Consider the following 14,048-nt stretch of genomic DNA (forward strand, 5'->3'; position numbering starts at 1 on the left):
TTTCCAGGCTTGGAAATGTTCATGTCTTTCCAGCGTGCATCCTCTGTTCCAAGCTTTTAGAAAAAATAGATCTGGAGATACATATACATAGACCTGGATTACAGTGTGCGTTTGTTCTTTCCTACCTTTCTTCAGCTAAAAAAATAGAGGCTCCAGCACAATTGCAAGAACTAGTTTCAGATTTATCTTCTCAGTTTGTCTTCTCACCGCCTACTTTACGGACCAGGCAGAAAAACACATCCAATACATCCAGACTTGGAGATGAACTGGTAAGAAGTGCGTTTTATTCCTTTGTATGCTTGTTTAAACATGCTCTTGGGGTGCCTGGGGGGGGTTCAGTGGGTGGAGCATCCGACTCTTGATTTCGGCTCAGGGCATGATCCCAGGGTCGTGGGATCGGGCCCTGCATCGGGCTCCGTGCTGAGCATGGAGCCTGCTTAAGATTCATTCTTTCTGTCTCTCTGTCTCTGTCTCTTCCGGTCTCTCCCTCTGCCCCTCTCCCCAACTCACTCTCTCTTCAAAAAAAAAAAAAAAAAAAGTGCTCTTTACTTTTTTAAGCAACGTTTCCTAAATAAACCTCTTTTAAAAGAGCAGACATTTGGGGCACCTGGGTGGCTCCGTCAGTTAAGCGACTCTTGACTTTGGCTCAGGTCATGATTTCACAGTTCGTGAGTTCAAACCTGCATCCAGCTCTGTACCGACAGCACAGAGCCTACTTGGGATTCTGTCTCCCACTCTCTCTGCCCCTCCCTTGCTCTCTCTCTCAATAAATAAAAATAAACTTTAAAAATATTTACAAGAACAGACATACGGAAAGCCCTAAATTGCCTTCTCTGCACTTTGGGGCACCCTCCCTCTGACACGTCTGTGACATGTCGCTGATGGTGTATTACTGGCAGCTGGGGTTTAGATTACCTATTGGGGAAGAGGTTTTTAACTTTTAGCATCTCATCAGAATTCTCTGGATGTGTTTATCTAAAATAGAGGTCCCTGAATGAACTCCCGGGGTGTCACCCATAGACCACACTTGGAGGGACAGTGTTTCAGAGTTGTGCAATCACCTGACTGCGCATAACCCTAAAATGAAAACAGCTCATGGATTGAACTAGTTAGCAACATTAATTCAAAAGCGTTTCTTGAATTACCTGCTGTGACCAGTTACTATGCGAGGGCAGAGACGCCCATGGAAATCACTTGGGCAAATGCCTTGTCTTTCAGGAGCTCAGTTTAAAGAGGCTAAACCACACGTAATTATTTCATAGCCTGATAAGAAGCCGATTTATACCCAAGTAGCCCTCTAGATAGAAGGTGAAGGAAGCAGGCCTTCCTGGAAGGGAAGACTGTGGACTGCAGAGACCCAGAATGTGGCCGTGCAGGGGGCGGGGGCTCCTTATATACTGCTGCCCAGCCACGTGCATATTGAAGGAAGGATGAAATGAATTCTGGGGAGGAAAAGTAGTCCCTGGTGGCCTGTTCCTTCATGAGGTGAGGAGAGCTTGGATTTGGACAGAGGGCAGCAGACAAGGAAACGTGTGCCTTGGAGACACAGTGAACGTATGGATGGGGATGAAGAGTGCCCCTGAATGACCAGAGTTCCTACTGAAACTCGGGGGGGGGGGGGGGGCCCTGGGTGGCTCACGTTGGTTAAGTGGCCAACTTCAGCCCAGGTCGTGATCTCACAGTCTGTGGGTTGGAGCCCCGCGTCGGGCTCTGTGCTGTCGGTGCAGAGTCTGGAGCCTGCTTCGGATCCTCTGTTTCCCTCTGTGCCCCTTCCTCGCTTTCTCTCAAAAATAAACACACGTTAAAAAAAAAAAAAAAGTCCATCTGGGACTTGTTGCGTCTGAATTCATTAGCACCGTTTGGCGGTATTCCTTGACTCAGGATAGAATTCAGTTTACGTTGCGGATATGTAATTACTGAAGATTTCTCTCTCCAAACTTGTAACCCATAGAAAGATAACGCTCAATCAACAGAAACTGTGAGAAAGCAAAAAGTGAAAACCACCAGGACTGCAAAGACCAGACAAGCAAGCAGGTCTGACCTTTTTTGTGCGGAAATTTTTATCCATTTTGTTTTGTGAATTAGATTTGAGAAGAGTCTTGTCTTAGAGAAATCAAGCTCTTCAGAAAAGGGTAATTCTTAGGAGAATCTGTGCGTGCCGGCTCCTGGTGATCGCTGGATTTCACCGCGGGAGGACGAGGCGGGTCTCCACGGGGCGGTGAGAGCCCATTCAGCCTTCAAAGCTGGGCTGTGGGGGCGGGGCGGGGCCCACTGGGTCCTTCTGTTCTGGCAGCGGGGGTGGGGGCTCGGCGGCGGGATGTGTCATCCTCTCCTTAGTAAAGGTAGGTAACAGTTAGTAAAAATAATTACAAACTTGGCAGTAAAACTTCATTCGTGGGGAAGTTCCTCCAGGTTTATTTGTGCTTAGGCATGGTTGAATTTCATAAAAGCATAAAGTAATCCATTTCATCTTAAAAACCGACTTAATGTGTCTTTCGACTGTAGGTAATAACACCATTTATACATCAGTTGGCTTTGTGACATATGTGGGGCACTTGCATATTATGGAAGTGTGCACAGAATCGTGAACTGTGCGGTTTGAGGGTTGCCGTTTCTCTCCCGTTCACGGGCCTGCCGGGCTCTCAGCCCATCCAGGTCACGTGGGCCTTTATTCTGCCTCCAGTTACCTTCATGACATAAAGCTTCTTCGCTTCTCTTATAAAATCAGAGCACCAGGAAAGGGTACCCGCTCCTTGAGGCTTTTTTGCGAATACAGTGGGAAAGTGGATTCTGTTTTATATTACAGTGTGTTTATTCTTACTTGAATTGTTTTTGGTTTTCAGAAACAAAGAAGACGACCCCTGGTCCCCTCCTCCAGTGAAGATCAGGCTGATTTCTCCTTTGGGAAGCCCGGTTGACGATGTAAAGAACAAGCCTAGAAAAGCTACTACGGTACCGACGAGAGGTCTGGGAAGGAGCAAGAAGAAACTGTCTTCCTTTCCAAAGCAAGTTTTACGGAGAAAAATGCTGTAATTTTTTTTTTTCAAGTTTTTAATGTACACCAATTTGTAGAGTCATCAAAATTGTGTGGATTATTAAAAATCATCTAATTTGGAAGAAAATGATTTGTATAAATTACTGTAAATTTTTGTAGACAGAAGCTCTTCAATAAGCAAAGTAACTCCGTAAGGAGTGTGATTCTTTTAGTCCAGGCAGTTTTTTCTATTTTATATTAAGACTTCATACATTTATACAGTATGTAAATATGGCTTATTATTGGAATGTTAAATAAAGTGTATACTTCACAGTAGTTTGTGTCTGTTAGATTTTTGACAGGGGATTTCTGTTTTAATCATGACTTTCTAATGCTAGTAGGCACTGGCCCCATTTCTTTCTCTGCAGTTAATGGTGTTAGGCCAGTCTTAAAACGAGGATGACTGAATAACTGTTGATTCTTTTTCAAAGTTGCTATTTTATAATTTATGCACTTTGCTTCTATGAGATTTCTAATCAAAAAATGTATTTTTTTTTTTTTTTGCTTGTTATTACTATGTTGAAATCAAATTATGGGCATGTAATTTTGCCGCGTTTTGTAGTCTAACACATTTTGTATATTCTACCTCAAATGAGTGATTTTCCAAGTAATGCATAGGTTAAATATAACGTTGGCATTCCTTGTTCAGCAAGCGTAAAGGCTATTTGTCCTTACGGTCTCTTCATTATTCAGAGACTAATTATCCAGGTTAGATTGACCGGTTCACTGCTCACTAGCAACTTCTTGGAAAGGTTTGAGAAGGGGGAATGTGAAACAAGTCCGTTTCGTGGCTGTTCGGCACACCTTGTATGTGTGCCTGCTGTCGACGGCATGACAAGACTGAACAAATTTTTTTAGAATACTCTTGCTGTGAAGGAGCTTGCTATCAAATTACAGAAATCCCTTGACATTCAGGTTTTAAAACTGACACATTTTCATAGGACCTCAGGCACAGACTATCGAGGATGGGCCAAGAGTGTGAGTAGAAGCGGGGAAGGGAAAAGGGAAAAGAACAGGACCCCGTCCTCCGCAGTATGACTGTGCAATGAAGCGGAGATACTTGATGTGGGCTGTAGAACTCATCAATAAGTAAGTGTTGCAAAATAATTTATAACAGGTCATTGATAGTGTGTCACGAATGGACCATGAATAATTGATTGTCTAGAAACAAACTGCTTTTGTTGGCTAAGCTTTTAATGTTTTAGTGTGAAGCATAAGCAGCGCACTTTCTACCTTATTTTTCTACCAAATAAATAACACGAGTGACGGGAAAATGGTGACGATGCCACGTATGGACAGTGTGACAGTCGCGGTGCGCGTGCGGCCTTTCAGTCAGGTCAGTGATGAATGTTACATCGCCTCGTTGAAATTTTGACTATGACTCATTTTATTAACTTTTTAACGATCGTGATCAAATGTGTAAGCTGCTTGTCATTTATGGAATATTTAAATGAACTTGTTAAATGAGTAATTTAAAGATCTGAACATAATTTAGTAAACACGTAATTTCACTCCTTTGCACAAGTAGCTCAATAAAAAAACTGATGAGAGAAACGTACGTACTGTCAAGTTAATAATTTTTTAAACCAGTGCGGTTTGGTCAATGTATATGTGTTGTTTCTAGTAAATGTACTTCTCCTCTCCTCAGTAATAGCAGATCATAAGCAAATAAGCTGCCGGTTCGGGATGAATTCTGTAGATTTTAAGTGCATTTACGCATACACGTATTTATGTGACTTACTACCGCTGGTCATTCAACTGTGTTGCTACAACACTAAGATACAGATTATACTTGTTCTGGGACCCTGCATGCTGATTATCAGTGCAGTAGTTAGGTTTTAAGAGAATTCTGAACAGTTGGCCCGTTCACACTTTTGGCTGCTCTGGATCAAACACCACTAAAGCGTGCAGTCCTGTGTGAGTAAATGGTAGTAGTATGTATCGCCATGGTAAGGCAAGCAGTGTGGGCCCCCAGAGACAGATTGGGTCTAGTGAAAACTCCTGGAGATAGAAGCATTCAGGATGACCCAAAGAACAAGATTTGGACAAGGGTATGCTAGAGGGAGCAAACATGCAAAGGGCGTACTGGACGGTAATAACTGGTCCGCAGCGGCAGACGACGAACGTGATGGAGACCTTCCAGGAGGTCTTGTTTTCCTGCTCGGACCTTGTACAACCCGATGCTTTTCCTCTCTTGTCCATCAGTGTTCAGTACTGTCCTGCACGTTTTCAGTTTGTGTCCATTGTTTCCCGTCTCTTAGCATTCATCTGTGTCACAGAAAATATTCTAGCAGCCAGGCAGATATGTAATTAGACGGCTTTAGGGAGAGAGACAGCAGGGACCGAGGCAGTGTGATACTGGCACGATGACAGACCTGCGGGTTAATGTGTAGAAACAAATCTTCCCAGGTCTTCACGGCCAACGGATTTTCAACAAGGCTGCCAAGCGGTCCTGGAAAAACTTGGTAGCTACATGCAAAAAATGAACTTGGGGGTGCCTGGGTGGCTCAGTCAGTTGAGCATCCGACTTCAGCTTAGGTCATGATCTTGCGGTTTGTGAGTTCAAGCCCCGCGTCAGGCTCTGTGCTGACAGCTCCGAGCCTGGAGCCTGCTTAGGATTCTGTCTCCCTATCTCTCTGCTCCTTCCCTGTTCACGCTCTGTCTCTCTCTAAACATTTAAGAAAAAAAAAAAAAAAAAAACTTGGACCCTTACCTCACACCATGTAGGAAAATTAACACAAAATGGACCAAAGACCCAAATATAAGAGCTAGAAGTACAAAAAAACACATAGTAAATATTCGTGACTTTGGATTCTCCGATTCCTTTAAAAGGAACCGTTTCTGATATCAGTGGCATATTTTTCATGACTCCAGGTGGGTTCATCCCAGCTGTCTTACTTCCCAGCACCCCCTGCACCCCCACCACCTCTGCAAACTAGAAGGCCTATAATTTAACCGTTATCAAAACAGACCTCCTCCCGATCGCCTTTCATCACACCCTCTTCTGTTCTGAGTGTGCCATTAGGGCCCACTTCTGTAAGAGAGGAAATCAAGCCACCTTTGAGAAGAGAGGAGTTGCTATCCCCCTAGGCAGCGTGTCTAACGCTGGGCTCTGGGTCTGGAGGTGGGAACAAGCAGCTTCCGTTTTGGAAGCCCCAGCACGTGAGGAATGTGGGACAGCAGTCTGAGATCCTCAGCTGATCCCCCCCTGGCATGGGATCACCCCCTCGGGCCGGGGCAAGGACAGCCAGCACCCTTGTATTCTCAGCATGACATAACAAAGCGGAGCCTCCCTGCATGCGTGGGCACTGGGTGCAAGAAGGCATCCCACCTCTCACCAAGACCCTCCCCGCACTTAGCCTCCGCAACAGGCAGATGGGGGCAGGGCATGAAATGCTGATATCATGCTCCTGCTGGGAAGAAGGCCCTGCGACTGGAATCTGGGGGGAGAGGGAGCCTTGTGGTCGGGGCTCCAGCAGTCTGGAGCGGAGTCTCCACCCGGCTCAGCAGGCAGGGGGAAGAAGGCATGGTCTCGCTTCACACACCAGACTCCACCTTAACAATTTTGATACAATTCCCTTGAATAGATGTTTTGTCATTGCCTGTTTGCCCTTAGGACCATTACCAGAGTCTTGAAATTGGTTGTTTTTCCATTTTCATTTTTTCTTTAATGATTTTCACCAGTCTCACTGGCACGTGAAACAGGGAAGAAGCTCTCTGTTGCTATCGTTATCGCCATTAGTATAGTTGGGTGTTAGGCTACTCTCAGAAAATTATTAAGACTCAAAAATTCTGAGTGAAAAAGAGTCACTGTTTGTCATAACGGCTGCTAAGAATAACACCGAGAAGAACCCCTTTCTCAAATTTAGGATTGTGAACTGGCACTTATTTAAATACACAAGTTCAAATGGCATTTATAACGAAACACTTCACCAATGTTAAAACACACACACGGAGAACAAAATGAATCGATGGTAAGTTCCTGCCTTAATTTTTTACAAGGTGTGTATAAAGACTTGCAAAACAGCTTGGAAGACAAAGAAATACTACAAAGACTGACTGAATTTGTAATTTGACTGTAGAGAGAGAAGAATTCTGGGAGCAAATGTGTGATTTCCATGCATTCCAGAACCACCACAACCATACAAGACCCTAAGAATCCAGAACATAGGAAGACGTTTACTTTTGACCTGGCCTATTGGTCTCACGATGGATTTCAAAAGGATAAAGATGGTGTGTTTATTTCAACTGATCCTAGCAGTACATTTGCAAGCCAGGTAAATTGCTTTAAAACCCAACTTCAAAGGAAGTTTGTTTGTTTTTAAATAAAATGTTAATAGGACAGTACAATTTTGTAATACAAGCATGGTACGATATATACTTCCATCTAAGAGTTGATTTTAATTCCTTTTTCATGCTAAACATGGGGTCCAAAAGTGCAGCTATTGTCTAAATAATTTTTAGGCACTCAAATCAATTGATTGCCCAACATATTGGCATATTTTGAAAAAGAAGCATCAGTTATATTTTGCCTGAGATAAAATAAGCAAAATATGTGATGCACTCAGCATTTAAGAACACTTGTTTTATCAAGTGTTTATCGTGTGCTTTGCATTATTCCATAATAAAGTTGCCCACAACTTGGTATGGGGAGACTTACGGTGCATTAAAAAATGTTACAGGTTCTGTGATAGGAATATGGGTTATGATGGGGTACAATGGAGAGGTGGTCATTTCAGTCTGGACAAAGCTCATTAAGTTTCTTGGATCTGGGTGTGTATAGTTGCCATCAAATTTGGAACACTTTCAACTCTCATTTTTTCAAATCTCTTTTGCCCCCCGCCGCCCACCCTATTCCTTCTGTGATTTCGATCGCCCTTGCCCCCACAGGTCACTGAGACTCTGTGTATTTCCCCCAAAACTTTTCTCTCCATTCTTGTCTGCCTAGTTGTCTTTCAAAGACAGCTGAAAGCTTGCAGATTTATTAAACCACTCCTAAAAATAGCCTCTATCAAGTAGCTCTGACTTCACAAACTCACTGAAAGGGCCTCATGGCCCCTCGAATGCACTTTGAGAACAACCATCCCAGATAAATCAGTAAAAATCAATAAAAAAATCAAACAGAATTACAACTAATCAGTCAGTTGTGGGGAAATGGGATCATGAAGCATTCAAAACAAGGCAGGAAAAGTGGGGAAAAGTTAAAAGGAGATGGGATAAGTAGAATACAAATAGCAAGATGGTAGACTTAATGCCAGCCATATTAGTTATTACACCAAATGTAAATAAACATGCCAACTAAAAGATGATCAGATTTGACAGGAAAAACCAGATCCAACTACATCTGTCTGTCGAAACCCAACTTAAAAATAGATACGACCATGTAAACACTATGAAAAGGAAACTACAGAGAAAACTACTATATCACATAAAGTAGACTTCGAACAAGAAACATTCTATAATGATAATTCATTAAGAAGACATTCCATTATGGGGTGCCTGGGTGGCTCAGTTGGTTAAGCGTCCCACTATTGATTTTAGGCTCAGGTCATCATCTCACAGTCCATGAATTTGAGCCCCACATCGGGTTCTGTGCTGACAGCATGGAGCCTACTTGGGATTCTCTGTCTCTCTCTCCGCCCTTCCCTGCTCACATGCTCTCCCTCAAAAACAAACACTTAAAAAAAAATTAAATAATTCATAGATCAAGGAATAAACCACAAATTAGTAAATACTTTGAATAAAAATTTAAGGGGTGCCTGGGTGGCACCATCGGTTGAGTGTCCGACTTTGGCTCAGGTCTGATCTTACCATTTGTGAGTTCAAGCCCCGCAACGGGGCTCTGTGCTGACAGCTCAGAACCTGGAGCTCACTTTGGATTCTGTGTCCCCCCCTCTCTCTGCCCCTCCCCACTCGCACTCTGTGTCTTTCTCAAAAATAAACATTTTAAAAAACTGAATAAAAATTAAAAAATTTATCAAAGTTTGTGGAACACAGCTACCACAGGGCTTAGAAAAATTTTATAGCATTAAGTTATTAGAGAAGCACAATCTTGAGTCTTCCACCTAAGAATTTAGAAAAAGAAGAGCAAATTAAACACAAAGCAAGCAGAGGAAGAAATAAGGATAAAAACAGTAATTAATGCAAAACATTAAAATAATAGGAAACGTCTATGAACTTTGTCAAAGCTAATTCTTTCAAAAGATGAATAAGGGGCGCCTGGGTGGCTCAGTCGGTTAAGCGTCCGACTTCGGCTCAGGTCATGATCTCGCGGTTCGTGAGTTCAAGCCCCGTGTCAGGCTCTGTGCTGATAGCTCAGAGCCTGGAGCCTGTTTCAGATTCTGTGTCTTCCTCTCTCTCTGCCCCTCCCCCGTTCATGCTCTGTCTCAAAAATAAATAAATGTTAAAAAAAAATTTTTTTTTAAAGATGAATAAAATTGAACCTCTACCCCAATTGGTTAAGAAAAAAACATAACAGTACCAAGATGAGAAATGAAAGAGAGTCATCACAACAAATCTTACAGACATTTAAAAAAATGGGACTACTGTGAAAAACGTATTGCTAATACATTCAACAAGTTAGATGAAATGATACAAGCCACCAAAGGTCACACAAAAACAGATAATTCAAATAGCCCTCAAGAAATTGAATTTATGGTTAAAACCTTCTAACAAAGAAAATTCTAGGCCAAGATGCCTTTCCTGTGAATTCTACCAAAGGAAGAAATAATGAGAAATCTTTAAAAAAGATCTTAGAGCTGACAGAAGATGGAACATTCATTTTTTGAAGACAATATTACACCAAAAACAGCCAAAGATTACAAAAACACTGCAATGTCTGTCATGAAGACAGACACAAAAATTCACAAAATTTCAGTGAATAGAATCCAACAAAAGATTTAAAAAACTATATATATAAATATATATATATATTTATATATGGTGCAAATATATATATATGGTGCAAATATATATATATATATATATATATATATATATATATATATATATATATATGGTGCAAAAGGTACAAAGGGTGTATCTATATATAAAATCAAGTGGGACTTTTCCTGGTAATTTAAGACTGGCTAAACATTTGAATAGCAAGGTAACTCATCTTAAGAACACAATACGGCGGGGGGGGGGGGGGGGGAATATAGGGTCAGATGCAGAAAAAGCATTTGACAAAATTCAACACCCAATCAGAATTAAAACTCTCAGTAAACTTAAAATAGGAGAGAACTTCCTGGAAATCAAACTTCCCTGAAGAGAGGGTAAAGATGGCGGAGGATTAGGGTGACCCTAAACTTGCTTCCTCCCCCGATCAGCTAGATAAATATCAAATCGTTCTAAACACCCAAGAAATCGATCAGAAGTCTTAGAGAACAAGGTTGCACATCTACAAACAGAAAAAAAGTACAAACAAAAAAGGTGCAAACAAACAAAAAAGGTACAAACAAAAAGTACAAAAGTCTACAAACAACAAAAAAAAAAAACGTAGGAACTGTGGAGAGTTGATTTGTGGGAGAAAAGAGCCGGTGGGTGCTGCAGGGGTAAGGATCCCTGATCACAGAGAGCTGAGCTAAGAGTGAAGAAAAAAAAAAAAGAATGAATGAAAACAGGCACAGGGAATTCCCTAAGAAAACTCCCCCAAAACCATTGGTGGGGAAAAAGGAGAGGGTTTCTATACCACCAGCTTTCTATAAATAGTGGAACACAGAGTCTGAAGTTTCAGAGGTCAGTGCTTGGCAGTACTCCAGAGAGGTAGCCGGGCAGAGACAGGGGAGTGGGCAGCATCATCTGATGATCCCCTGGGTCACCCAGGGAGAAGCAGTTCCACTGCTTGGTGTGCATTTGGTAGAGGCCATAGGGCCTCTCCATAGGCAAGACCAGGTGGGCACAATCAAGCTGCCCCATTCACCAGTATACAAAGACTCCAGCTAAGAGCAGCAAACCTGGCACCTTACCATAAACTCTGAGCCACTGCCACTGTGCGGTCACGCGACTATTTCCTGGGACAAGGTGGCACGCACGCACCACGGTATGGCAAGACCCACCCCAGAGGATCAGCATGGGCCCAAGCAGAGGGGGGGGTCTCTGAAGTGTGGGGTTTTGAAATATAGCCATGCCTGAGATAAAACTCTGGAGGGAGGCACCATCTGGTAGGTGGACAGCTAGGACACAGAGAAGGGGAAAGCAGGGAGCTGATGGAAGTGGGAGACACAGGTGGAGTGATGGATCGTGCGTGTCTACAAGGGTGTGAACTTCCCAGTCTGGAGACTAGATACCAGAGTAAAGCCATTTTCACCCCTAGCTCACTCACACAGATCCACCCCAGTGAGCTAAACAGTGCCACCAAATGGAGAATGGAGCCATTTCACCTAGCCCTACCCACTGCGCCCTCCAAACATCTCCACTAGGGCAAGTTGACCTGAGAATCAGAGCAGCAGCCCCTCAACCAACTGCACAGAAGACCAGCACAAACCCCTTCCACACCCTAAGTCTACTGACTGTAGACTGCTGCAAAGCTTCAACTCTAGAGGAAACAGGATCTAGCTTCCTGTGAGATTATTTTGTTTTTACTTCTGGTTTTTTTTTTTCTTGGATACAGAAAGCAAATTTTTCCAAAAAATTTTTTTATCTTTGTTTTCTTTTTTCTATCAAGTTTCTCTTACCATGCAGCCCAAAACACACCTAGGACCTATCTTCCTTTATTATTTTTAAAAAATTTTTAATTTAAATTTTATTTTATTATTTTTTTCTTTTTCTTTTTTCCCTCCAAAATGAAAGCCAGCAATTTAATCAATACAGATATAAGTAACATGTCTGAACTAGAATTTAGAAGAACAATTATAAGGATTCTAGATGGGCTTGAGAAAAAGCATAGAAGACATTACAGAATCCTTTAGAGCAGAGATAAAAGACCTAAAATCTTGTCAGGCTGAAATTAAAAACGCTATAACCAAGATGCAAACCCAAATGGATACCATAACAGCGAGGATGGATGAAGCAGAGGAACAAATTAGTGATACAGAAGATAAAATTATGGAAAATAATGAAGCTAAAAAGAAGCGGGAAACAAAGGTAATGGATCATAATGGGAACTCAGTGACTTATTAAAACAGAATAACATTTGAATCATAGGAGTCCAAGAAGATGAAGAGAGAGAAAAAGGGGCAGAAGGTTTATGTGAGTAAATCATAGCTGAAAACTTCCCTAACCTGAGGAAGGACAAAGACATCAAAATCCACAAAGCACAGATAACTCCCATTAAATTCTACAAAAGCCAGCCAACACCAAGGCATATCATAGTCAATTTTAAAAAATACACAGACAAGGAAAGAATCCCGAAAGCATCAAGGGGGAAAAAAGTCCTTAACCTACAAAGGAAGACAGATCAGGTTCGCAGCAGATCTGTCCACAGAAACTTGGCAGGCCAGAAGGGAATGGCAGGATATATCCAATGTGCTGAAAGGGAAAAATAGGCAGTCAAAAATACATTATCCAGCAAGACTGTCACTCAAAATAAAAGGAGAGGTAAACAGTCTCTCAGCCAAACAAAAACTAATGGAGTTCAAAACCACTAAACCAGCCCTGCAAGAAATATTAAGGGGGACTCTCTGAGTTGGGGGGGAGGGAAAGGCCGAAAACAACAAAGACTAGAAATAAATAGAGAACATCACTAGAAACACCAGCTTTATAGGTAACACAATGGCACTAAACTCATATCTTTCAATAATCACCCTGAATGTAAACGGACAAAATGCTCCAGTCAAAAGACATAGGGTGTCAAGACCCATCTATGTGCTGCCTACAGGAGACTCATTTTAGACCCAAAGACATTAGCAAACTGAAAGTGAGGGGATGGAGAACCATCTATCATGCTAATGGATGCCAAAAGAAAGCCAAACTAGATTTTTTTTAAAAAGACAGTAACAAGAAATAAAGAAAGGCCCTATGTCACAATAAAGGGGTCTATCCAACAAGAAGATCTTACAATTGTAAATATTTACACCCCCAACGTGGGCATATTTGTACCCCCAAATATATAAATCAATTACTAACAAACATAAAGAAACTCATTGATAATAATACAATAATAGTAGGGGACTTTAACATCCCACTTACAACAATGGGCAGATCATCTGAGCAGAAAATCAACAAGGAAACAATGGCTTTGAATGACACACTGTACCAGATGGACTTAACAGATATATTCAGAACATTCCAACCTAAAGCAGCAGAATATACATTCTTTTCGAGTGTACACAGAACATTCTCCAGAACAGATGACATACTGGGTCACAAACCAACCCTCAACAAGGACAAAAAGACTGAGATCATACCATGCATATTTTCAGACCAAAACACCATAAAACTTGAAGTCAACCACAAGAAAAAAACTTGGAAAGAACACAAATACATGAAGGTTAAAGAACATCCTACTAAATTGGGGCACCTGGGTGGCTCAGTTACTTAAGCATCTGACTCTTGATTTCGGTTCAGGTCATGATCTCACCATTCATGAGATTGAACCCAATGTCACGCTCTGTGCTGACAGTGTGGAGCCTGCTCAGGATTTGCTCTCTTTCTTATTCTATGCCCCCCCCCACACTCTCTAAATGAATGAATGAATAAATAAACAAACAAACATTAAAAAAAAGAGAACGTACTACTAAAAAATGAATGGGTTTGCCAGAAAATTAAAAGAAGAAATAAAAAAATACATGAAAGAAAATGAAAATGAAAACATGACAGTCCATTACCTTTGGGATACAGCAAAGGCATTCCTAAGAGGGAAGTATACTGCAATACAGGTCCACCTCAAGAAGCAAGAACGATCTCAAATACACAACCTAACCTTACACCTAAGGGAGCTAGAAAAGGAACAGAAAATAAAGCCCGAAGCCAGGAGAAGAAGGGAAATAATAAAGACTAGAGCAGGAGTAAATAACATAGAAACAAAAAACATCCAGTAGTAGAACAGATCTACAAAACTAAGAGCTGGTTCTTT

At 41.7% G+C, this 14,048-nt stretch overlaps 2 protein-coding genes across 11 annotated transcripts in view; both read left to right on the forward strand.

Moving 5' to 3' along the window:
- Window positions 1-4,592, forward strand: part of AHCTF1 (AT-hook containing transcription factor 1) — an 80,287-nt gene extending 75,695 nt beyond the window's left edge. For 9 of the 10 annotated variants that reach the window (XM_043568461.1, XM_043568462.1, XM_043568469.1 and 6 more), the window contains 3 exons: window positions 136-269; window positions 1,952-2,034; window positions 2,844-4,592. In XM_043568461.1, coding sequence (XP_043424396.1) covers window positions 136-269; window positions 1,952-2,034; window positions 2,844-3,033 — 407 coding nt within the window. In that variant the 3' untranslated portion in view covers window positions 3,034-4,592. Of the gene's footprint in view, window positions 1-135; window positions 270-1,951; window positions 2,035-2,843 lie in introns of those variants that run through there. The other variant, XR_006295400.1, reaches the window with a different exon arrangement.
- LOC122476438 (kinesin-like protein KIF28P) overlaps window positions 4,080-14,048 on the forward strand; it is an 80,279-nt gene continuing 70,310 nt past the window's right edge. Inside the window, exons 1-3 of the mRNA XM_043569086.1 lie at window positions 4,080-4,123; window positions 4,247-4,370; window positions 7,117-7,311. Of these exons, the coding sequence (XP_043425021.1) occupies window positions 4,080-4,123; window positions 4,247-4,370; window positions 7,117-7,311 (363 nt within the window). The remainder of the gene's footprint in view (window positions 4,124-4,246; window positions 4,371-7,116; window positions 7,312-14,048) is intronic.

This window comes from Prionailurus bengalensis, chromosome E4 (assembly GCF_016509475.1).
Source record: "Prionailurus bengalensis isolate Pbe53 chromosome E4, Fcat_Pben_1.1_paternal_pri, whole genome shotgun sequence".
Lineage (NCBI taxonomy): Eukaryota > Metazoa > Chordata > Mammalia > Carnivora > Felidae > Prionailurus > Prionailurus bengalensis.